The following is a 25,125-nucleotide window of genomic DNA, read 5'->3' on the forward strand; positions in this document are numbered from 1 at the left end:
AAGAAAATGTAGTATATATACACAATGGAATTCTATGCCTCTATCAGAAAGAATGACATTGCCCCATTTGTTAGGAAATGGAAAGACTTGGAAAAAATTAAGTGAAGTAAGCCAGGCCCAAAGAAACATAGGTCCCATGGTTTCCCTTATTTGCAATAACTAGTATATGTATGAGTCAAACAGAAAAGGTCAGATAAGTTGATATTAGTGGAATGAACCCCAAGATAAATATTCAAATGTTTTTTTCCTTTCATGCAATTGTTTCTATCATATTTATAAGATGATTTCTATGCTGCTTTGTATGTCCCTCCCCCACAGTATAACCCATACTTTCACTGTATTTGATGTTGGTATAATTTGTGGAGGGGATGGGAAAAAAAAACATATTGTTTAACTAGGGATACAGGTGGACCCATTGCAACAATAAGATGTACAAGTCGTTATTTTGAAAGACGAACTTAACAACTTTGTTGGGGGTTAGGGGGAGGATCAGGTGGAGGGAGGAGAGGAGTATGGGAAGGGATGGGAAGAGGAAACAACAAGGAGGCAACAATGTTTGATAAGAAATGTACTCGTTATCTTGCCCATGTAATTGTAACTCCTCTGCACGGTATTTTCACAATTAAAAAAAATCCAAAAAAAAGAAAAAGAATCTCATAGACAGCACCCAGGTCCTGAATTCAAGACGTAGGCCCAGCACAAAAACAATAAACAAAACACTCTGACCTTGTTTTACGTGTCGGAAACATGCCATATTAGAAACACCTCTTTTTATGTGACAATTGATTCACATAAAATAGAGCCTAAAGAGAACACTGAGAAAAAATACAGGGTAGGCTTTCTCAGAGTTTTCAAACTGAGGGCCTTCAGTATTTTTTCCCTACCTTGTACTGCATATTTACAGTTACTATCCTTAATTTTCCTCAATTTGATTGATTAGGTTACCCTAGGTTACCATCACTCAGAAACTTCAAGATATTCTTGTTCCAAAGATGACAACATGCCCTACTTAATGGTGCAACCATCAACTACTTCTCTAGCTCCTCCCATCACCTCCTTCTCCTCATTTCTCTTTGTCATTTCATTGGAATTGGGCAGGGGACAGATATAAACACATGGGTTCATTTTGCCAGCAGGAAGTCACACAGTGTTCACAAGCCTCTATTTTTTACCAAACAATCACTATCAGTTAAGATTCAGTGGCATAAACCCATAGCCTTCTGGCTATTTTTTAAGTAGAAAAGAGCTTAATATGGGAATTAAGTGCTTTGCAGATTCATAGGACAGACAGGAATAGGCTCTAGGCTGGGCAACCAGGAATTACTTCCAAGCCATCATTGCAAAACTGGTCGGCCCAGGCTTCATTTGCTGCAATGTAGAAACTGGGGAATCTGGAATTGCTCTGCTACTTGTTCGCCCAAGTATTAAATTACTATGACACTGAGAAAGTCACAGGAACAAATGTTGATTCTAGAAACTTATCTCCCTAGCAACAATCCAAGGATAAAAGACTTCTTCCAGAACAATGTCTCAAAAACCATGAAGCAAATTCTAGACTAATACCATCTAAATGGTTGCTTTGTGTTACTACTTCTTTCTCCACTTAACTCAGTGCTAAATTAAATATCCTGTGAATGTTCAACAGAATCCAAAACATGGTCCTTGCTTCAATATAGTCTAAGTGATAAAGGTCCTGAATTTCTGCTCAAGGTTGGTACGCTACTACTTGACCCACAGCTCCACTAGGACCAGCTTTTTAGCTTCAGCAGTATTGTGCCACACCAGAAGGAAGAGGAACACAGGTCAAGGAAGTCAATTTAGTATATTCACCACAAAATATAGACTGTAAATATGTTTATGGCTACATTGATTTTTCTACGTCATTTAGCTATAAGAGCTACTGGCTTGATTCATTTGCTATTCCATAGCAAATGATCAACACGAAGAGAATTTGGGTTTTGGGGTTTTCTTTTCTTTTCTGTTTTTTTTTTTTTTTTGGTCAGTTGTGGGTCTTGAACTCTGGGCCTGGGTGCTGTCCCTCAGCAATTCAGTTCAAGGTGAGCACTTTACCACTTGAGCCACAGAGCCACTTCTGCTTTTTCTGGTGGTTAATTGGAGATAAAAATCTCATAGACTTTCCTGCCTGGGCTGGCTTTGAACCACGATCCTTCAGATCTCAGCCTCCTGAGTAGCTAGGATTACAGGTGTGAGCCACCAGCACCCAGCTTGGGTTTTCTTTAATATTACTGTTTGTTTATCTAGTCTTGAGCTTGGTCAGGACCTAGAGTGTGATTGTAACTTCCTCTAACTGAGGCTCACAGAAGCCAACTTCCTTTGCAGAGGATTATAGGAGTAAATTACAGGCAAAGGAAGAGATATGAAAGTGATTCATCCATTTTGATGGCTCCTTCCTAAAAAGTCCTGCGTAATCCTCTATATCCCAGAGTCACAAACCGGAAGTAAAGGGTTCTAAAATAATGAAATCTCTAATGAGAAGTACTCAGGCCATAGCCATTGCCTGAAAAATAAAACTGTAGAGTGTGGATCAAAAAGTTGAGAAATTACTTAAAGAAAATATAATTGTAAAAGTTAAAAAGCATATTAATCACTTCCAGGATTTGGTATCCAAGAATCTACTTAAAAAAATACATTTTAGTGACTGTTTCTTTTCTTGTTTTCAAAGTTCAACCATATTGTAGAACATAGTCATAGTACATCATGGCCTTTTATAGCCAAGTAATATTCCACTGAATATGTATGGCATTTTTTAGTTATTTATCAGTTGATGGACATTCACTTTCTACTATTCTATTCATTTTCTACTTTTCACTTTATACTCCTAGATGGACTTTGTGCTTTCTTGCTATTGTAAATAATGTTGCCATGAAACTTCCTATACATCCTTTGTATTTTTAAACCTCGTGGGTACATAAGAATAGAATTGTTGGATCATATAATAACTGCATTTTGAGGATCTTCCAGAATGTCTGTTCAAGCTGTACAACTTTGCGTTCTCACTAGCTATTACAAGGGTTCTAATTTCTCCATCTTCTCACAACTATGTTTGTCTGTCTTTTGAATTATTACTCCAGTGGGTATGAAGTGATCTCTCGGGGTCTTTCCTAAATGTGTTTATTAATGTCAGAATGGAATTGAATTTCAAGATAGCAATCTCATATCTAGAAAACTGAAAATTTGTGGGAGATAAAAATAGTACTCATTTTATGTAAAAAATGGTACAAGTAAAAATATACTACTGGAACTAAAAACTGATATGAAAATATTCTGGAATGTCACAGATGTGAGCAAACAAAAGAAAGAATCAGCATACTTGAAGATAAGATTTTTCCAAATATTTAAGTCTGGGATAACAGAAGAAAAATGAAGAGCTGGGTGCTGGTGGCTCACATCTGTAATTAATTGTATTTGGGAGGCTGAGATCATAGAATCTTGGTTCAAAGCCAGCCCAAACAGGAAAATCCATGGACTCTTATCTCCAATTAATCACCAAAAAGCTAGAAGTGAAGCTGTGGCTCAAGTGGTAGCCTTCATCAAAAAAAGCTAAGAGACAGTGGCCAAACCTAGTTCAAGCCCAAGTACCAGCACACACACACACACACACACACACACACACACACTGAAAGAAAATGAAGAAAAGTAAACAGAGCCTGAAGGACCTACAGGATACTATTAAGCAGGTAAACACTCATCGTGGTAACCCCAGAAGCAGAGGGGAGGGGCAAGAAAGAATATTTTCAGAACTAATAGCCTGATAACTCGCCATAGTTGATTAAAGACATGAATCAAAAATCCAAGAAGGATAAATTCAATAATACCTACATTGTGTTATATCATAAATGGTGAAAAAGCAAAAGGAGAAGCAAGTCATTACAAATAAGAGATCCTTAATAAGATTACCACTCAATTTCTTACTCAGCAATTCATAAGTAACACAGCACTGTACCGGTATATTTCAATAGCTCTCATATCTTCTTCATCAAAATCATCTTCAGCTTCTTTCAACTCTGAAAGTGTCATCTTTTCATACGGTTTAACTGCAACAACACAAATTGTAGTCAAATTGTTTACAACTATTTTTACTCTCCAAAGTATAAAGAAAAAATACTTAATGATAGCCAGAATATTTTAAAACAAACCTGTAGCAGTCAACCACAAAATAATTTACATATTATAGAAACTACAACATTAAGGTTTTATTACTCCCTCAAAGTTCACAGGCCTGACAGGTCACAGGTGGAATGCAAAAATCAATCAGACCCCATTAGTACCTAGAAATCTTGACCAATCATACACACTATATAGAATGTTTGTTTTTAAAGACAATTACGGGCTGGGCATCAGTGGCTGATGCCTGTAATCCTAGCTACTCAGGAGGCTGAGATCTGAGGATCAAGGTTCAAAGCCAGCTTGGGCAGGAAAGTCCATGAGACTCACCTCCAATTAACCTCCAGAAAACCAGAAGTGGCACTATGGGTCAAGTGGTAGAGTGATAGCTTTGAGCTGAAGAACTGAGCAACAGCACCCAGGCCCAGAGTTCAAGAAAAAGAAAAAAGTAAAGAAAAGATATTACAGGTAGAGAGATATGGTGGAAGAAGAAATTTTACTAACTTACAAGCATAATATTTCAGCTCCTTAATATCTGATTTCAACATGTAATTAGCCATTTTAGGCTAATTTTGAAGGTAGAGGTAAGATTTATATTAAATAATTTTGAATGCCTCTTTCATAGTACGTGCTACCTTAATAGTATTATCACCTTCATCCAGCCCCACAAATACATAAATATACCCATTGCTTCTTTTTGTAAACGTAAAACCATTTCTTCAATTTCATCTTTTGGTTCTTCTTTTGGAGGAAGAATGCCAAAATCTCTTAGAATCTCATTCCATTCTGTATCTTCATTTGGATCCTGCACAAAGAGAAAGCAAACCTATTGGCATATCTGTGCACTTTAATGTGTACTTGTATAATTGCACTTCAGTATACAGTTTTTCATTAACTGTGCTTTAAGAATAAAACAGTGACACACTTCCCAGCACTAGGGGGATTACCTACTTTGAGAAACAAGGCACATCTTCTGCCCTTGATGTCACACTGAGAAATTTAATAAAAATAAATCTAGAACATACTTAACAAATATCAAGAAGTTTATAAGTCATGGACAATTCACTGATCTACAGAGGGCAAAATAAATAAACATCATTCACAAATATGGTTTAATGATCTTGGGACTATGTTTAGCTATATAGATTCACAGGACTCTCACTCAGGGAGTAAGTCTTAGAAGAGCCTAGTAGTATTTCTACTCTTCATTTGCTGTCCTAACCATAACTTCCTTTCTCTGAAGGTTAGCCTTAAGAATAGTCATTGTCTTTTATTTATAGTTTTCCCACAAGTTACTGACCATCTTTTAACTAATGTTTCTCTAGCCTGCTGTCTATTCTCTGATGCTTTCAGGGAAAGATAGAACTTAATTATATGAGAGAACTCTGTGGAAAAGTCTGCTAGTTTTCTTTATGTAATTGGGGGTTACTTTTGATTGAATTCCTCTTGCTTGATAGAAATGCCTGAAGATCTGAGATAAAGATATCTTTCTCCACAAGGGATTTCTGCTTATTTCTTCCATGTACTGGAGCACTATAGAATATAATTTATATCCAATTCAGTCTGAAGTTTGCTAGACCTTCCAAAAATGGGAAGTTGTCAGTTGTACAATCCTATGAAAGCTGTCTTGAGCCAAAAGTTTTTGGGGTCAGGTTTTATTCCTGTCCACTAAGCAGTGAGACAACCTTCCCTGAATTCTATCTATGGTCACTTTTTTCCTGTTTAAACATTCTTTCTTGATATTCCTTGGGAACAATGGAACAAATTGTACAGTCAAAACTCTGTATTCTACTGTTCTTTGTTTTTATAATAGCTATGGAATTTTACTTAAAAATCCATTCCTCAAGGGTGGGAAGGTGGCTCAGTGGTAAAGTGCTTGCCTTGCATGCATGAGGCTCTAGGCTTGATTCCTCAGCACCACATAAGCAGAAAGAGCTGGAAGTGGCTCTGTGGCTCAAATGGTTGAGTCCTAGCCTTGAGCTGAAGAGTTGAGGGACAGTGCCCAGGCCCAGAGTTCAGAGCCCATGACTGACAAAAAAAAAAAAAGTCCATTCCTCAAATAATCAGAGCATTTTACATGTCATAGCTTTATTTCATTATTCCCTCTGTGTCAACTCTTTGGACAGGATCATATCTAAAATACAAGAACTGTGTAACAGGCTGTTGAGTACGTCAATTAACAAACCAAGGCAGAAAGAAAGGTTAGTGATGTTGCCTTCACTCTCAATTACATTTCTGCCGAACTCTTCACAAGCAGATGCAAACCAGGACAAAGCTGTAGAATTTTATACACTGTATAAACTATGCTTGCAAGGAGTCTATTATTAACATGAAAAGATTACCACCATAGTGGTAAATAATTTGTTTTAAATATCCTATTAAATTGTATAGTATACACAACTATGAGAATTAAGTATGAAAAAAAAAATCCCAGTTCATTTGATTTGGAAGAGCAGAAGGGCAAAAGCTGTTTCTGTAAATTACAAAGTGAGAATTTTATTCTGCTTAAAACAAAAGAACAGACGATGAGAGAAGAGAAGTGAATGAAGTTTACAAAGGTTCTGCTCAAGGAGGATGCTTTAGAGACAGGAGAACAATAAACAGGGTATCTAACAGGTTTTGTGCTAAGGCAGGCAGGAAGGACTCCAGGGAGAGCTGGCCCTTCTAAGTCACACTCAACGCTTTAGGGGATCATCTCTGAGTCTCAGACAGTGAAAGAGTGAAATAAAATTATGCTTTCTCAAATTGGAAATAGTATAGCTGTAGGATTTCGAGGATTCAGATGTGAAAGGCAATTCTAAACAACACAGGAAGTTTCCTCCAATGACAACCGGGAAGTCTTGAAAATGGAAGAAATGACATTCTCTTAGGGCTATAACCCCAAAATATCCAGAGACACATGCAAAACTCACCAAGAACAAGTGTTAGTCCCCTCCCCTCGCCCCTGTAACACTGTAGGCTGCCCCTGCATGTCCATGTATGTGGACTCCTCACCTGCATGATGTTCTGACAAGCCCCTCACTGGGGACTGGGGACCTAGACCTGAAGCCCCGCCCCCCAAGAATGGGGGACAACCAGCTCCAGGCCCAGCGGTTTCCAACGCCCAGCAGGGAGGGCAATTAGAACAAGGATTTCCGCACCACGTTTGCGCTGAGGACTCCCGTTGCCAGGCAACAAAGAGGCGTGGCTTTGGCTACGGAAGCAGTAGCTGCTGGACCATCTTGGTGGAGCATCTCCTCTCCTGTTGGCTGGGTAGGGCTGGTGCTGGACCTGTCTTCGTGGAAATAACAAACTCCTGGAGTGGAAAAGCTTTCAAAGGAATTCTTAACCAGAAACCCATAACCTGTGTTTAGAGAGATTTAAGAAATCCCTAACCCTCAGTGGACAAATCATTTCTAGAGTTAACTATGGAGAGCTTTCATCTGATTTTTCAAGTGAGATGTGAATATATATGCGGACATAATCTTGGCCTCAGAAAGTAGAGGCTCTGTTGGGAAATCTAAACTCTTGTCAGCCTTGCTGTTTAACAGAAGGGAGCTATTTATTAGGAACTTGGAGAAAACATGTGGTGTCATTTATATAATCCCAAGAATATACTCAACAAGATTTAGGAAACAAAAACAAAAAATTGCTTTTTATTACACAACTCGAAACTTGTGGTCGGCAGTGCCAACTTCCTTAAGACAAATTCTATGTTGCTAGTAGTTAACATATTCGTTTGGGTTTGTGTCTGAGAGGACAATTTTTTAATTTATTTATTTTTTATTGTGAAAATACTGTACAGAGGGGTTACAATTACATGGGCAAGATAATGAGTACATTTCTTATCAAGCATTGTAGCCTCCTCCTTTGTTTCCCCTTCCCATCCCATTCTCCCCTCACCCCCCTACCCAACCCTCCTCCCCCCTCCTACCAAAGTTGTAAAGTTGGTTTTTGACCTAACGACTTGTAAGTCTCATTGTTGCAATGGGTCCACCTGTATCCCTATTTAAACGATTTGTTTTTTCCCTTCCCCTCCACAAATTGTAACAACATCACATACAGTGAAAGCAGGGGTTATACCATGGGGGAGGGACATACAAAGCAACAAAGAAATAATCAATGTGTTAGAAACAATCGCATGAAAGAAAAAATTGAATATATATCTTAGGGTTCATTTCCCTAACATGAACTTAACTGACCTTTTCTGCTTGATTTAGACATATACAGTTATTGCAAATAAGGGAAACCATGGGACCTATGTTTCTTTGGGCCTGGCTTACTTCACTTAATATAATTTTTTCCAAGTCTTTCCATTTCCTAACAAATGGGGCAATGTCATTCTTTCTGATGGAGGCATAGAATTCCATTGTGTATATATACCACATTTTCTTGATCCACTCATCTACTGAGGGGCATCTGGGTTGGTTCCATATCTTAGCTATGGTAAATAAGGCTGCAACAAACATAGTCATGCTGGTAGCTTTAGTGTAGTCTTGTTTGTGAACATTTGGGTAAATGCCCAAAAGTGGGATTGCTGGGTCATAGGGGAGCTCTATGTGGAGTCTTTTGAGAAACCTCCATACTACTTTCAAAGTGGTTGAACAAGTTTACACTCCCACCAACAATGCAGTAAGGTTCCCTTCTGTCCACATCCCCTCCAGCATCTGTTGTTATTAGAGTTCTTGACCATTAGCCATGCTAACTGGGGTGAGGTAGTATCTCAATGTTGTTTTGATTTGCATTTCTTTTATGGCTAGAGAGGTTGAGCATTTCTTCATGTGTCTATTGGCCATCCTTCTTTCCTCTTCAGAGAAGTTTCTCTTTAAGACTTTAGCCCACTTATTTATTGGGCAGTTGTTTCTTTGAAGATTTGTTGTAGGGGGATTTAATTTTTTGAGTTCCAGGTATATTTTAGATATGAGACCCTTGTCCGTTGTGTGGCTAGTGAAGATCTTCTCCCAATCCTTTCTATTGGCTTTCTATTGGTCTTGCTAGCTATGTCCTTTGCCATGCAGAAGCTCTGCACTTTCATGCAATCCCATTTGTCCAACCTTTCTTTGATTTGTTGTGTTTCCGGGTCTCTATTCAGAAAATTTCGGCCTGAGCCAAGGAGACCTAGGGTTTCTCCTATTCCATGAGAGGATAATTTTTAAGTGCAAATATTTTGTAACCACATGCTACAATTTCTCTCCTCTGTAAGTAGGCAACCTGTGCATTTCTAAATTCCTAAAAAGGGAGTAAGAACTTTGGCTCAATGTTCAACTCTTATTTTGACCAAAAAAAAAAAAGTCCTGGTGAGTTGAATTACTGTGCATATAATTAATTCTCTGGGCCCCCAAGACTGTATCCTACTAAGGCAATCAATTCTATAAAAAGAATGCAATTTTTGTCCTCTTCTGTTTGCCCCTTTCCTATGCTTTTTGCTCAGTTGACAAGAAGTGAAATTCAGAAATGTTTTAATGACACATATAATTTCTATTATTCATAGGTCAACAATAGAAAGGCAAAGTTTTGTTATCTGGTCTTCTCTAAATCATGCATACACCTAATTCCATTAAGGTGCCACCCTTCTCTAATCTGACAGCAACCTCCACAGGAAAGGAGGTGGGAACCAAGAGTTGTGTCTAAGAAAACACAAGAAAGTCAGAGGGAATGTTAAACTCATCTTCCATCTGAAGTTAGTTCTGCATCCACTAAACGAGAATTTGATATAAACAGTTCCCTAGGTATGTTTATGATGCTGTATTATTAAGATTAACTTCTTCCTAACAAAGCATAAGACCGATTACCTTTCAGATGTTGCAGGAGAGGGACAGGTCTTTTTTTTTTTTTTTTTGGCAGTACTGGGGTTTGAATTCAGGTCATTGCACTAGATGCTTTACCAATTGAGTCCCAGTCCTTATTTTTCCTCCAGCCTTTTTTTGTCTTATTTATTTTGGGATAGTGTCTCATGTTTATGTTTGAGATTGCAGTCCTCCAATGCATGACTGAATGAGCTATTGTAATCATACAAAAGAATTATACACTCAACTCTGTGAGAGTTTAATATTTTGAGTAAAATAAAAATCATATGTAGTAATACTCAAAAGCTACAGGCATGTAAGTACATCATTATTTACAGCTTTATTAAATACTATTAATCATTATAGCAGTAAAAGTATTTTAGATGCTTTTTTATTTTCAATACATTAAGCTTTTACAATCTCAACTAACTCACTGAGAATGATTAAACAAAGGTGTTTTAAACAGAGTAAATTTATGAAGGATTATTTTAAAGAAGAAAACAAAACATGAGCATATTTTGTATTTCATAGTGTTGTTTCTGTGGAAAATTGTTGTTATCCTATAAAAAAAGAAAGAAATAGTGAATTAGATTCATGTAAATTAGTATGTGAATATGTGTATATTGTATTTACATATGGACATTCCTGAATGTTCCTTGTTAACGTGTAATAATATGAGCATCTGAAATAGTTCCTAGCTGTTATTTGGTCTTTAAATTTACACAATTGGAATTTTTCTGTTTTCCAAACATTTACAGTGTATCATCATAAGAAAGTAGTTTCTGGAATCTCAGCCATACCAATGCTCATATGATTTGTGAGCATCCCAAGATTGTCATAGTTACTATTTTTTGACACATCTGCAATTGAATCATTATATATGTATAATATATTAAATATATTATATATAATATCTACTTTTCTCTAGTTAATACATAGCCTTAATCCCATCTATTTAAGATGAAACCCTTCTCTGATTAGGCAGCAACCTCTACAGTAGAGGAAGTGGCAATTCAAGAACGGTGTTCACATCACAAAGAAACTTGTGGGACACAGCAAAAGCAGTCCTGAGGGGCAAATTTATTTCCCTCAGTGCCCACATCAAGAAAATAGAGAAAGATCAAGTAAATAATCTCATGTTGCAATTAAAACAACTAGAAAAACATGAAAAAATGGAGCCTAAAGTTACTAGAAGGAGCCAGTGGAGATAAATGAAATAGAGAATAGGAGAATCGTAGCCAAAATTAACAAAAAGCTGGATCTTTAAAAAAAATAAATAAAATTGATGGACCATTGGCAAAATTAATAAAGAAAAGAGAGGAAACCCATATTAACAAGATTAGGGATGCCATGGGAAAAATCACAACAAGTACCCAAGATATCCAAACAATTTTAATGGACTACTTTCAAAAGTTATACTCTCTAAAGAAAGAAAACCTGGCAGAAATGGATGCATTTTTAGAGAAATACAAGTTGCCCAAACTGAGGAAAGAAGAAGTCAATCAATTAAATAAGCCAATATCTTACAACGAGATACAGGAAGCAATCAGAAGTCTTCCAACAAAGAAAAGCCCAGGACCAGATGGATTCACAACAGAATTCTAAAAGACCTTTAAAGAAGAACTAATACCATTATTCCTCAAGCTCTTCAGAGAAACAGAGAAGGAGGGAGCTATCCCAAACTCATTGTATGATGCCAATATCTCACTCATCTCCAAACCAGGCAAAGACCAAACCAAAAGAGAGAATTACAGGCCAATTTCCTTGATGAACACAGATGGAAAGATCCTTAACAAAATTCTAGCTAACAGAATCCAGAAACACATAAAAAAAATAATACACTATGACCAGGTAGGCTTCATCCCAGAGATGCAGGGATGGTTTAACATATGTAAGTAAATAAATGTAATCCAACATATCAACAGAGCCAAGGTCAAGAATCACATGATTATTTCCACAGATGAAGAAAAGGCCTTTGATAAAATTCAACATTCATTCATGCTAAAAGCTCTGGAGAAAATAGGAATAGAAGGAACATTTCTAAAAACAATAAAAGCCATTTATGACAGACCAATAGCCAATATTATACTTAATGGGGAAAAGCTACAACCAATTCTCCTAAAATCAGGAACAAGGCAAGGATGCCCACTGTCTCCACTCCTCTTCAATATAGTCCTGGAACCCTTAGCCAGGGCAATAAGACAAGAAAAAGACATTAAGGGGATCCGCATAGGGAAAGAACAAGTTAAACTATCCCTTTTTGCAGATGATGCTATATTTTCACGATCCCAAAAACTCCATCCCCAAACTCTTAGAAATCATAAATCACTTTGGCAAAGTACCAGGATATAAAATCAACCCACAAAAATCAGTCACCTTCCTGTACACTGACAATGTACAAGCAGAGAAGGAAGCAACCCCATTCACAATAACCTCCCCAAAAATAAAATATTTAGGAATTAACCTAACCAAAGATGTAAAAGAACTATTTAATGAAAACTATAAAAAGTTAAAGAAAAAAATTACAGAAGATACTAGGAAATGGAAAGTCCTCCCATGCTCTTGGATAGGCAGACAATATAGTGAAAATGGCAATACTGCCAAACTTAATATACAAATTCAATGCAATTCCTATTAAAATCCCAATGACATACATCTCTGAAATACAGAAAACAGTCCAAAAATTCATATGGAACAACAAAAGACCTAGAATTGCCAAAAAAAATTCTGGGGAATAAAGACTACATGGGAGGGCTATCCATGCCGAACTTCAAACTCTACTACAGAGCTATAGTAACAAAGACAGCATGGTACTGGCACAAAAACAGACCCGAAGACCAATGGAATAGAATTGAAGATCCAGAAATAAATCCACATGCCTACAGTCAGCTGATATTTGACAAAGGAGCCAAAGACATACAATGGAAGAAACACAGTCTCTTCAACCACTGGTGCTGGGAAAACTGTGCGGCCACATGTAGAAGCCTATCACTATGTACCAACATCAACTCAAAATGGATTAAAGACCTTAACATTAAACCTGAATTTCTGAAACTACTGCAGGACAGAGTAAGAGATACACTTGAACTAATAGGCACAGGAAGGAACTTCCTGAACAGAGTCCCAGGGTCACAACAAATTGGAGAGAGACTCGACAAATGGGACTACCTTAAAATAAAAAGCTTCTGCACAGCTAAAGCTATCGCAACCAAGCTAGAAAGACAACCAACTAATTGGGAAAAAATATTTACCAGCAATATATCAGACAAAGGGTTAATATCCAGTATATACAGGGAACTCAAGAAACTAATCCCTCCCAAACCTAACAAACCAATTACTAAATGGGCAAGGGAACTGAAGAGAGACTTCTCAGATGAAGAGATAAAAATGGCAAAGAAACACATGAGGAAATGTTCACCATCCCTGGTTGTGAAGGAAATGCAAATAAAGACAACCCTGAGATACCACCTTACCCCAGTCAGGATGTCCCACATCCACAAATCAGCCAACGACAAATGCTGGAGGGGATGCAGAGAAAGAGGAACCCTATTACACTGCTGGTGGGAATGTACACTTATACAACAACTTTGGAAAGCAGTCTGAAAGGTCATCAGAAAGCTAAATATTGACCTCCCTTATGACCGAGTCATACCACTTCTAGGCATCTATCCTGAACAATAGAAACCGGTATACAAGGATACATGCACCTCCATGTTTATTGCAGCACTGTTCACAGTAGGCAGGATATGGAAACAACTCAGATGAATGGATCCAAAAATTGTGGTATCTAAACACAATGGAATATTATGTAGCCATTAGAAAGGACAAAATAATGGCATTTGCAGGGAAATGGATGAAGCTAGAAGAAATCATGTTGAGCAAGGTAAGCCAAGAATGAAGAGACAAACGGTACATGGTCTCCCTGATAAGTGGATGTTAAATCCAAAATGTTAGGTGATACAACAAAATTAACAGGACTTAAGAACAAAGGACTTCCACTCATCTGGTCAAATCACTACTAAATAACCCCATGCTGCTGATCACATGTATGGTAAATATGTGTACACCGGAGGGGAACCAGGAAGACGACACAAAACTAGAAGGAATCAGGGAAAAACACACAACAGTGTAACCCATCAGCTGCACTGGACACTGACCAAAATGAACTAATCAACTCAATGGCAGCGATGGGAGGGAGGTAACAAGTGGGAAAGAGGGAACAGCTGATGCTGTGCAAAACAAAAGAAATGTACATATCACCCAATGTGGAAGAAATAATTGTATCGAAAAGCTCATAGAACTCATAAATGTTATAGACTGTGATAGACAATTTGCTCCAGGAATATTAGAATGTGTTTGTGATTTTAACTGAACATCACTATCCCACAATACTGTGAAATTTGGGAAATTATGTGACCACTTAATCACAATAAAAATTTTGAAAAAAAGAAAGGTGTGCAAGCCAGGTGCTGGTGGCTCACGCCTATAATCCTAGCTACTCAGGAGGCTGAGATCTGAGGACCACAGTTCAAAGCCAGCCCGGGCAGGAAAGTCTGTGAAACTCTTATCTCCAATAAACCACTAGGAAACCAGAAGTGATGCTGTGGCTCAAGTGGTAGAGTGCTTACCTTGAGCTGAAGAGCGCAAGGACAGCACCCAAGCCTAGAGTTCAAGCCCCACAACCAACCAAAAAAAAAAAGGTGTCCAATAACAAAAAACAAGGAAAATTGGATATAATTCATCAAGCCTCTTCTGAAACAGGAGTTACCTAGACATAATTTGAAAATTCAGCTTCCTGATCATGGCCAATAATCACATACTCACATATAATTTTGTTTGCATTTTTTTGGGAGAGGGTCTGGTCGTGGGGCCTGAACTCTGGGCATGGGCACTATCCCTCAGCTCTTCAGCTCAAGGCTAGCACTCTACCACTTGAGCCACAGCACCACTTCCAGCTTTTTTCTTTTTGCTTATGTGGTGCTGAGGGCCTCATGCATGCAAGGCAAGGGCTCTACCACTGAGCCACCTTCCCAGCCCCTGCATTTTAGTATCTTTTTATCTCTCATTTAATTCAATTGGCTAATCTATTAAGAACTCTATTAAATATAAACTAATCCAGGTGGCAGTGGTTCACACCTGTAAGCATAGCTACTCAAGAGACCGAGACCAGAAGGATCAAGTTTGAAGCCAGACCTGGCAGAAAAGTCCACAACTCTATATCCAATTAACCAGCAAAATGTTGAACTGGAGGCCTGGCTCAATTGGTAGAATGCTAGCCATAAGCAATACATTGAGGGAGAGTACATGAGACTTGATAGTAAAACACTTTGGGGTATTCACATTAATGTCATGAGCAAAATACTGGTTTTTTTTTTTTACTTTTTTGTGCCAGTAGTGAGGCAGATATTCACCTAACAGAAAATTAATATCCAGAATACATAAAGAACTAAAAAATAAAAATAAAACAATTCAATAAAAAATAGACAAAGACCCTGATAGACATTTACCAAAAGAAGGAGTACAAATGGCCAATAAGTACATGAAAAATGTTCAATGTTTTCAGCCATAAGGGAAATGCAAATCAAAACTACATTGGATGGTACGATATCATTCTTTCTAATGGACAAGTAACACTCCATTGTATATTTATACCACATTTCTTGATTCGTTCATCAACTGGGGGGCATCTGGGCTGCCATTCATAAGGAAATGGAAAGACTTGGATAAAATTGTATTAAGTGAAGTAAGCCAGACCCAGAGAAACAAAGGTTACGTTTCCCCTCATTTGTGGTAGATGGAATGTGCCTATAAATCTGTAAGTAATCATGTAGGATGGTATGCAAGTGGTAACGAATGAATTAACTGAAGTAGAATAGACTCTATGGAGAGTCTATTAGAGAGTTTATTAGAAAGACTAAGTCCAAGTCTAATCAGATAAGCAAGGAAATGGGTACTTGCAGTGGGGAGGGTGGAGCCAAGGGGAGAGGAGACTAATGTAGAGAAACAATGCAGCAAATAATTTATTATCTATGCCATAAAATGAAGAACAGTAGGGAAGGGGTGGAGTCAAATGGGGAAGTGAGAATGGTGAAGGTATTCACACTGATCAAAATGCCTTGTATTCATAAACTGCTTTCTTAAATGGCACCACCTTTGCACAACTACTTAAAGACAATTAAAAAAAAACTACATTGAGGTTCTGGCTTTCTCCAAGAATGGCTATTAGTAAGAAAACAAAAAAAATGCTGATGAAGATGTAAAGATATTGGTGAGAATGTAAACTGGCATGGTCACTATGGGAAATCGAATGGAGCTCCTCAACATCTAAAAATGAACCTAACAAGTAATCCAGCTATCCCATCCTTTGCATATTCTATGCTAGGAAGTGAAGTCAGCATATAAAAAACACATCTTCATACTCATGTTTGTAATGGCACTTTGAAGAATAGCGAAGGTGTAGAATCATCCTAGTTTTGTTCCCATAACAGGTGAATGAATAAAGAAAATACGGCACGCGCACAACCACACACACACACACACACACACACACACACACACACACATATTGTGATAGTAGTTAGCCATTACAAAAAAAATCTTGTCATTTTCAGGACAACAGATGGTACTCCAAGATATAATACTGTGTAAAATAAGTCAGACATAGAAAGCTGAGTATCATATTACATGCTTTCTGTCATATGTAGAAACTACAAATAGCAACCACAACAAAAACAAAAGGTGACCTGAATGCAGAAAGGAGACTATAAACAACCATGAATGAGGTGTGAGGAGCAGAGGGTGGGTGAACATGAGCATCGCATAATACATGCATGTTTGCAGTGAAAACCGTTGCTTTTTATAATTCATATGTGTTGATAATTTTACAGTGCTTTTCCTTTATTCTAAATATGGTTTTGGCCTTGTTCTTCAGGCTTGTGATGGTGCATATTGCTTTTGTTTCTTTGAAAAAAGATTAAATTTTCACATTCTTAAGCTAAATAAAAGGCTATGATAAGTAAAATGAATGAAATATTTGCAAAAATAAGTACCTGACAGAATCTGAATTTAGTATTACATTTTAGTCAGAGACATGGTTGTTTTTACGCTATAAATCAGACTACATTTCAGTTTGATTTCAAAATTCATAGTCTAATAAAATATTGAAATTAACATATGTATTGAGCATAAGGGACCTGTCAATAGCCGCTGGCACTACATGATTATTAAATGTATTATCTGCAACAGCTATTGGCTACTAAATGTCTACTATATGTTCAGCACTGACATAGAAATTCTAGGAGTCTGGAAGTAGAAATCATGTCACATCTTTCCACATTTTCTTAATTCCCTAAAAATTGTTAAATCACAGCCATTATGAGTTATTTGGAAGACAAAAGTACATTCAGTCTGTAAGCCCTGGCTGACCACCGTAGCTGCTGACTGCCACAGTAGGAGTGCTGTCTCTGACATATTCTTACTGGCACAATAAATGATGATGAGTTCATTCTCTCCAAAATCAATTATGACGACTACTGTTGTGTACAGTCAGCAATACCAGGGGAAAAGCAAATTTTAGGGCCTTAAAATACTGGTATTTTCCATGTTCTTACCCTGTAATTGTAGCATTTACATACAACATTATGCACACAACTATTTGAAATATGTTCAGTATATATTTTTTTTTTTGGTCCGGTCGTGGGGCCTGAACTCTGGGCCTGGGCACTGTCCCTCAGCTCTTCAGCTCAAGGCTAGTGCTCTACCACTTGAGCCACAGCACCACTTCCGGCTTTTTTCTTTTTGCTTATGTGGTGCTGGGGAATCACCCAGGGCCTCAGGCATGCAAGGCAAGCACTCTACCACTGAGCCACCTTCCCAGCCCCTCAGTATAATTTTTGAATATCTCAAATCAAGAGAAAATTTCAAATCAGGCTGGCTTTGAAAGCCATTCCATTTCTTACTGACTTATGGATTTATTTATCTTTTTAAAAACATACCATTTGAAATGAAATTGGCTAACTTCATCCATTGCGGGGCTGAAAAAGAAATTAAAAATAAAACAATGTAACAGGATGAAAAACAATAGTTACTGAAAGCAGCTTTATGATAGGAGTAATTCTTTAAGATACATTGAAATTACCTAGTGGGATTTTGACAGAACAGTAATGCACTGGTGGATCGTATAATTGGAGATTCTGATTGTTTGATATGTAGCCTGGAATTTTGCATGCCTAACAAGTTTTTGAGTCTAGCTAAGCTACTGAGGACCACAAGTTAGATACTACAATTTTGTTTATCTAGTATCAAGTGTGTGTGCGTGTATGTGTGTGTGCGTGTGTGTGTTTGAGTGCCAGTCCTAGGGCTTGAATTCAGGGCCTGAGCACTGTCCAAGGTTCTTTTCCTAAAGGCTAGAGCTGTGCTACTTGAGCTGAAGTAACAGTTCTGGATTTTTCTAAGTAGTTTATTAGAGATAAGAATCTCAGAGACTTTCCTGCTCCACCTTGCTTTGAACTGTGATCCTTAGATCTCAGTCTCCTGAGTAGCTAGGCACCAGCGCCCAGGGGATACTAAATGTTTAAGAGAAATGTTCTCAAATTTAATTTGACATGACCAGGATTAACTTTCTTAAGTCTCAGGTGTAGTATTACTTCTTCCTGCCATCAATCAGTTCCTTCCTCCAACCTGTTCTCTAATTCGCTGCTGGAATTCCTCTCTAGAATGCAAATCTTACGCTATACCCTACCCCATTCCTTTAATGCAAAGTTGAAAATTTTCAGCTACATATTAACCAATTCTTCTTGATTCTTCAGAACTCAGTCCTTAATGGCAACCCTGTACTTCCTCTATTTTCCAACATAAGTATTTTTTCCCTTTGAAATCCACAACTACCAATTGAAGATATGTAACACATTACATACAGTCAGCCCTGTGTATTCACAGATCACAGGTTCTGCATACAAAATATTTTGAAGAAGCCAGGTGCCTGTGGCTCACACCTGTAATCCTAGCTACTCAGGAGGCTGAGGTCATGGTTCAAAGCCATCTAGGGCAAGAAAGTCCATGAGACTCTTATCTCCAATTAACCACCAGAAAACTGGAAGTGGTGCTGTGGCTACAGTGGTAGAGCCCTAGCCTTGAGCCAGAATGCTGAGGGACAGCACCCAGGCCCAGAGTTCAAGACCCACGACTGACTATATATGTATATATATATATATATATATATATATATATATATATATATATATATATATATATGAATGCATGTGTTTTATTGGACATATACAGGCTTGTTTTTCTTGTCATATTCCCTAAACAATACATTATAACAAATGTTGATATGGCATCTACATTATATTAGTATTACAAGAAATCTAGAGACGATTCTTGTAATTTGTGTGTGGGGGGGAGGCATAGCAGATTAGATGCAGACACTACACCATTCTATATAAGGGACTTGAGCATGCTCAGATTCTGATATCCCTGAAGATACCAGAAGAACAATCTTCATGGATACTAAAGAATGTCCGCATTTGCATTTGCTCACTTATCTATTCCATCCATTGGAGTATAAACTCCTAGGACTTGAATCTTGTATTTTATTCCCATTCATTGGTTCATTGTCCTTCATCCATTAGAAGTGTAATAAATAAATTGTGAGGTGAAGTAAGTTTCTGGTGTTATGGATGCAAATATCTCAGAATCATGGCTTTTTAGAAAGAAACTTTTCAAGGCTGGATGCCAGTGGCTCATGTCTGTAAATTCTAGTTATCAGGAGGCAGAGCCTTGGAGGATCATAGTCTGTAGCCAGGCTGTACAGAAAAACAAAACAAAACAAAAACTTTGAGCCACAATCTCCAATTAATCACTAGAAAGCTGGGATGGCATCATCGTGGCTCAAGTGGTGGAGCACCAGGGTGTGAAAGAAAGTGGAATGAAAACCTGAGTCCTTGAGTTTAAGCCTAGTACTGGGGAAAAAAAGAGGGGAGGAAGAGGAAGAGAAAAAAGAGCCACATTTCTACATAATTTGCTCATATAGAAAATCAGAGACATAATTATAGTTATTTTTATTATAGCATTTATTGTAGTTGATAATTTTAAGAATTTGTAAAAGATAAAAATTCTTCACATCTACTGAATTAAAAATATAGTCATTTTTTTGGAAATTAAAGAATCATTTATTTCCTGCACAAAAATATCATGCAAGGAATTATGATAAAGTAGGTGAGTATTGTTTAGGGTATTTACAAACATGAGTGGCATATTAGAGAAAATTGGGATGCTGGGATATTAAAAGGAATATGGTAGCAACAGAGTTGCTGTTACAATAACTGTTATATTAGCATGACAGCTGATGTCATGTACCTATATATAAATGTCAGGAGTTAATTTTAACTTATATATTAACTGAGTGTACAGTGAAAATACTTTTCAGTTTTGATATTGTGATTAAAAATACATTGTATGCATACCCTGAATAAAAAGTATCCTCTCCTTGGACTTGGTAAAACATTTTGGAATGCTTCCTGGAAGAGGAAAGGAAGGGATTACAAATGAAATAAGACTAAAGTGCAAATTCTTTTAAATACACCATAGAGCTCAAAAATACTTTCAACTATTATAATGACACAAAGAACTTGATTCAATAACTCTTGTCAGTAGAGATGTCTATACTCATACCTGACATTTTTGACAACTAGAAATACCATCAGAATAATATATTTTAAAAGTTTCATCATATGATAAACTTATCTTTTCAGGAATTTTTTTAGGTGTATGTGTAAAAAAAAAAGATAAATAGCAGACACATCATTGTTAACCAGACATTAAAATCTTTGTTCAGCTGGGCACCAGTGGCTCATGCCTGTAATCTTAGCTACTCAGGAGAGATCTGAGGATCATTGTTCAAATCCAGTCTGGGCAGGAAAGTCCATGAGACTCTTATCTCCAATTAACCACCAGAAAACTGGAAGTGGTGCTGTGGTTTAATTGGTACAGCCCTTGCCTTGAGCTGAAGAGCACAGGGACAGTGCCTAGACCCGAGCACAAGCCCCATGGCCAACAAAAAATAAATAAGCAAATAAATAAAATAAAAATACCATACAATTGGATACAAATGCATTGTCATAAATTTCCATAAGAGGGCTGGGGAGGTGGCTCAGTGGTAAAGCACTTGCCTTGCATGCCTGAGGCCCTGGGTTCGATTCCTCAGCACCACATAAGCAAAAAGCAAAAAGCCGGAAGCGGCGCTGTGGCTCAAATAGTAGAGTGCTAGCCTTGAGCTGAAGAGCTGAGGAACAGCGCCCAAGCCCAGAGTTCAGGCCCCACGTCCCGACCCCCCCAAAAAAAATTTCCATAAGAATGTCTATGGAAATTGAAAGCTAGCTTTGGCAATATATGCTTGATTAGTAACTTAGAAGATATGTTCTAATATAATTAAATACACAGAAGAGTAATGAAATAAAAATATCAAAAATATTGGAGCAAACAAATTATTCATAACAGGAATAATATGTAGTGTTTCTTCAAAACATGCCACTTTGGATTTCATTCAAATAATATTAGACATTTTAAAGATTCTATAAGATTGAATTGTAGCTTCCTGATTTCATTAATTATCTGTCATGATGATAGCATGTATAACATGTCTCAGTTATTTTATAAGTTCAGTCACATTTTAAAGAAATGGCTCTATACTAAATTCTTACATAATTTACATCAAATTCTCAATATTGGATATAGTTCTCATCTTTATTATAATCCTGAAAATTACTTAATATTAAAAAATTAGCCTTTAGAAATATGTAGATAGGCCAGACGCTGTAAGCTCATGCCTGTAATCCTAGCTACTCAGGAGGCTGAGATCTGAGGATCATGGCTCAAAGCCAACTAGGGCAAGAAAGTCCATGAGACTCTTATCTCCAATTAACCACCAGAAAACTGGAAGTGGTGCTGTGGTCAAGTGGTAGAGCACTTGCCTTGAGCTGACGAACTGAGGGACAGTGCCCAGGCCTAGAGTTCAAGTCCCACGACTGACCAAAAAAATATATATTTAGATACATATATATATAAGCTGTACGTTTAGGTGCCTTTAAAAGAGACTTTCTATGGGATGAAAGAACAAATTGCAAAGTCTTCTGAACAACACAGTGACTGGGAGAGAGAACAACGAATTGAGAGAGAGAACAAAAGAAGAAAATGTTGCAGGGACTGAGTAGAAGATACCTTTTAAACAAAATTCAAGAAAAATATTTGAATGCAGAGACCCCAAAATCTATTCCTTTGAGAATTCAAAGTATTTTAAAATTAGGTGACTTAGTCTAGCATAACTAATATTCTGCTGTAATTAGCTCTTCATGTTTCTCTCACATAGGTTCCTAGGAAATTTGACTATAAAAAACTTTTAGGATTTACCCTTTACCTGATAAGATGTACAACTATATCAGCGCTCATTATGGTTTCATTCATAAGAGAAATTCAAAGTGCTAAACTGGACACATTGAATTTTTATCTTCAGTTGTGCAAATAATGAGACTGGAATATTGTATTCAAACTAAAAATGGCTGATGTGTTATAAGAAATAGTATATATAAGTAGAAATTGCATACTCTTCATAAATCAGGCAAACACAGAAGCTAATTCAAAAAAGTATATCATTTCTAGAAAGTTTGGCGATAACTTTCTTTTTCACTTTGAAAATTCTAAAGTTTGTCAGGCTACTACATTGCCTCTTTTTTTTTTAAATGGTGGCATCAGACACTGAAGGGAGCCTAATTAAAAAGTGTGAAGAATTTAGGGAGGAAATAGTGATCACACAACTTTTGAGACATTTACCTAAACTGTATACATTTTTTTAATATTTGAAGAGTAAGATATAGCATTTAAATTAATGGAAAAAAACTGACCCGAATCCACATTTTAATGTAACATAAAACAATAAAATAACAAAAATTAGACTATAAAGGAAACTTCACAGTGAAAAATCATTTGCATAGATTAATAGGCAGGAGGCTGTTGTAATCTCTTTCTAGTCTGATCTTGGGAAACTTTCAATGAATTATTTTGAGTTGTTGTCTGTTCTGTAAGCTCTGGATAACTGTGTTTATATAAGTAACCAATAGAGGAAAAAAAGAGATAATGTCTTCCAGAAACTCAAGGCACGGCGTTAAAATGTTATCTAGACACTTCCAGCATTGGAAGTACTGAAATTCTTAAATGATCATTAAAAATTCAGTTTGTAATTTTTTTTAAATGTGTTCACTCAGTTATATTTACCTTATACATAGGTACTAGATTTAGGGTAGATTTTTTTTTTGCTAACTTTGGAAAAAATAGACATAATTGTTTTATGTCATATCTTTACTCTTCCCATTTTAATAGTTGGACTAAAATGTGCCAACTAAAATATGCCTAACTCCTTGCCAACGTGGATACAAAACGAAGTAACTTGTCCGTTATTTTCTATTCTATTCTTATCTAAAGTGCAGGCACCCAGCAGCACCCTTGTTTAAATCAAGAACAGGTTTCCGGGCTCACTGTTAGAGCTTGAGCAAAAAGGGACAGAAAATAGGGTAGGTAAAGATCAGAACAACTCTGTCCTTTCCAAGGGTAAAAACATCTGCATGGGGAACGCTCTGACACTGGTCGAGTGTGTTAGAATTTATATTTGAAATGACCCCCAGAGACAATGTGCTAAGGGCAAAGAGTTAGGAACCTGTGGTATCATTGGGAGGAAGTGGGGCCTTAGTGGAAAGTAGATAGTACCTTCTCCTCTCAACCTTTGCCTCTAAGCTTGGCTCCACCCCTTGCTCCCAGCCTTGGGGCCTGCCTCATCCCAGGTCCCAAAGCCATGGGGCCAAGCAGCCATGCATTGAAACCTCTAAGGCCATGAGCCAAGTATTTTGTGTCAGGGATGGAAAACTGAGTGAGGCTCATCTTGAAGAGTTTTTAATCAACGAGCTCAGTTGGGAATGGGTGGGAAGGATTGTCCCCATGGAGCGTGGCAAGGCCGGCATGCAGATGGGTACATACGTCCACTTTGAATCTTTTCATCCTCCTCTCGTGCAGTCGTGGCACCAGCTGCAGCAGCGGATGTACTACAGAAGACTGAAAGGACATGGACACACACTGTGAGCGCAAGGGCTTCTCCGCCTCGGGTGTGGACACTGCTTCTTGCTTGGTTTTGACCCACTCTACTTGCCAACCTTCCCCTCCCCCTCCCCTACCCCCACTTCCACCCACCCCCCCAAAAAAAGGGAATTATCTAAGTCAGCCCTTTGTGAGATCCTCAGAAGACCTGCGGTGAGTAAGCCAAGAGCTGGGCGAGAACATGGTACCCTACATTACAATGTTGTTATGATCTGAAGAAGATTTGCCCAGGTTCTAAGGCATCAGCTGACAGCAAGCAAAAGCGCTTCACTGCCTCTTTGGGCGGTAAAAAGCCATCTGCTTGTTTCTGCTCTAACTGAAAACAATCTGATCCAGATGACCAGATTGTCAAGATCAGTTTTCCTTTCCAACAAAATTTATCTTGAGGAGTATATTTCATGTATGTACATTTAGTCATCTTCTTCCTAAGTTACATATTTAAAACAAATATGAATGAGGCAGAGGGGACATAAAAATGGCAATGTTTTGTGATTGTGAAAATGGGAATAAGATATCTTTTCTCCCCATGTAAAGATGTTATGCAGAAGAAAATGAAAGATCACAAGAGACAGGTGTCATTTGATACGGCTACATTTTTTTCAAGCATAGAAATTGGACAGAACACTCTTAATAATATTGAATTCACTTACCAAGTGTATTACTTGTAGCCCTAGATAAAGGTTATCTGATCAAGTACTCAAGTCCTGTTGGGTGTAGAGCCAATCTAACTGAATTCTCAACTTCTCATATATATGAACGGTACATATGATAAACAATTAGAATGGAGTTTACAATTACTTTTACACAGGTACACAAGTTTAAAATATGCTCTGTCTCACATTCCCTAAATTGGTTGTGAATTACAAACTTAGAAAAAAATCAGATAGTTAACTATTTACTAGATATTATAAATGAAAATACTAATATTAAGTTTCCTTTTGTTTTTCTTTTGCATGGCTGGGGTGGGGAAGTCAACCCCTGGGCCTTGCTTTCATGATAAGCACTCTGCCTCATTTAGCATTTTTTAAATCCATACACATAAAATTACCACTAAGCCACATGCATTTTATTGAACTATATTCAAGTTAATGGC

The 25,125-nt window shown here is 37.4% G+C and overlaps 1 protein-coding gene across 1 annotated transcript in view; it reads right to left on the bottom strand.

Moving 5' to 3' along the window:
* The window catches only part of LOC105980190, a 157,311-nt gene that overhangs the window by 10,559 nt on the left and 121,627 nt on the right, over positions 1–25,125 (bottom strand). Inside the window, exons 10-12 of the mRNA XM_013008923.1 lie at positions 23,916–23,990; positions 4,810–4,930; positions 3,965–4,055 (exon numbers count right to left, since the gene is read on the bottom strand). Of these exons, the coding sequence (XP_012864377.1) occupies positions 3,965–4,055; positions 4,810–4,930; positions 23,916–23,990 (287 nt within the window). The remainder of the gene's footprint in view (positions 1–3,964; positions 4,056–4,809; positions 4,931–23,915; positions 23,991–25,125) is intronic.

The sequence above is a fragment of the Dipodomys ordii genome, unplaced genomic scaffold (genome assembly GCF_000151885.1).
Source record: "Dipodomys ordii isolate 6190 unplaced genomic scaffold, Dord_2.0 Scaffold8, whole genome shotgun sequence".
Lineage (NCBI taxonomy): Eukaryota > Metazoa > Chordata > Mammalia > Rodentia > Heteromyidae > Dipodomys > Dipodomys ordii.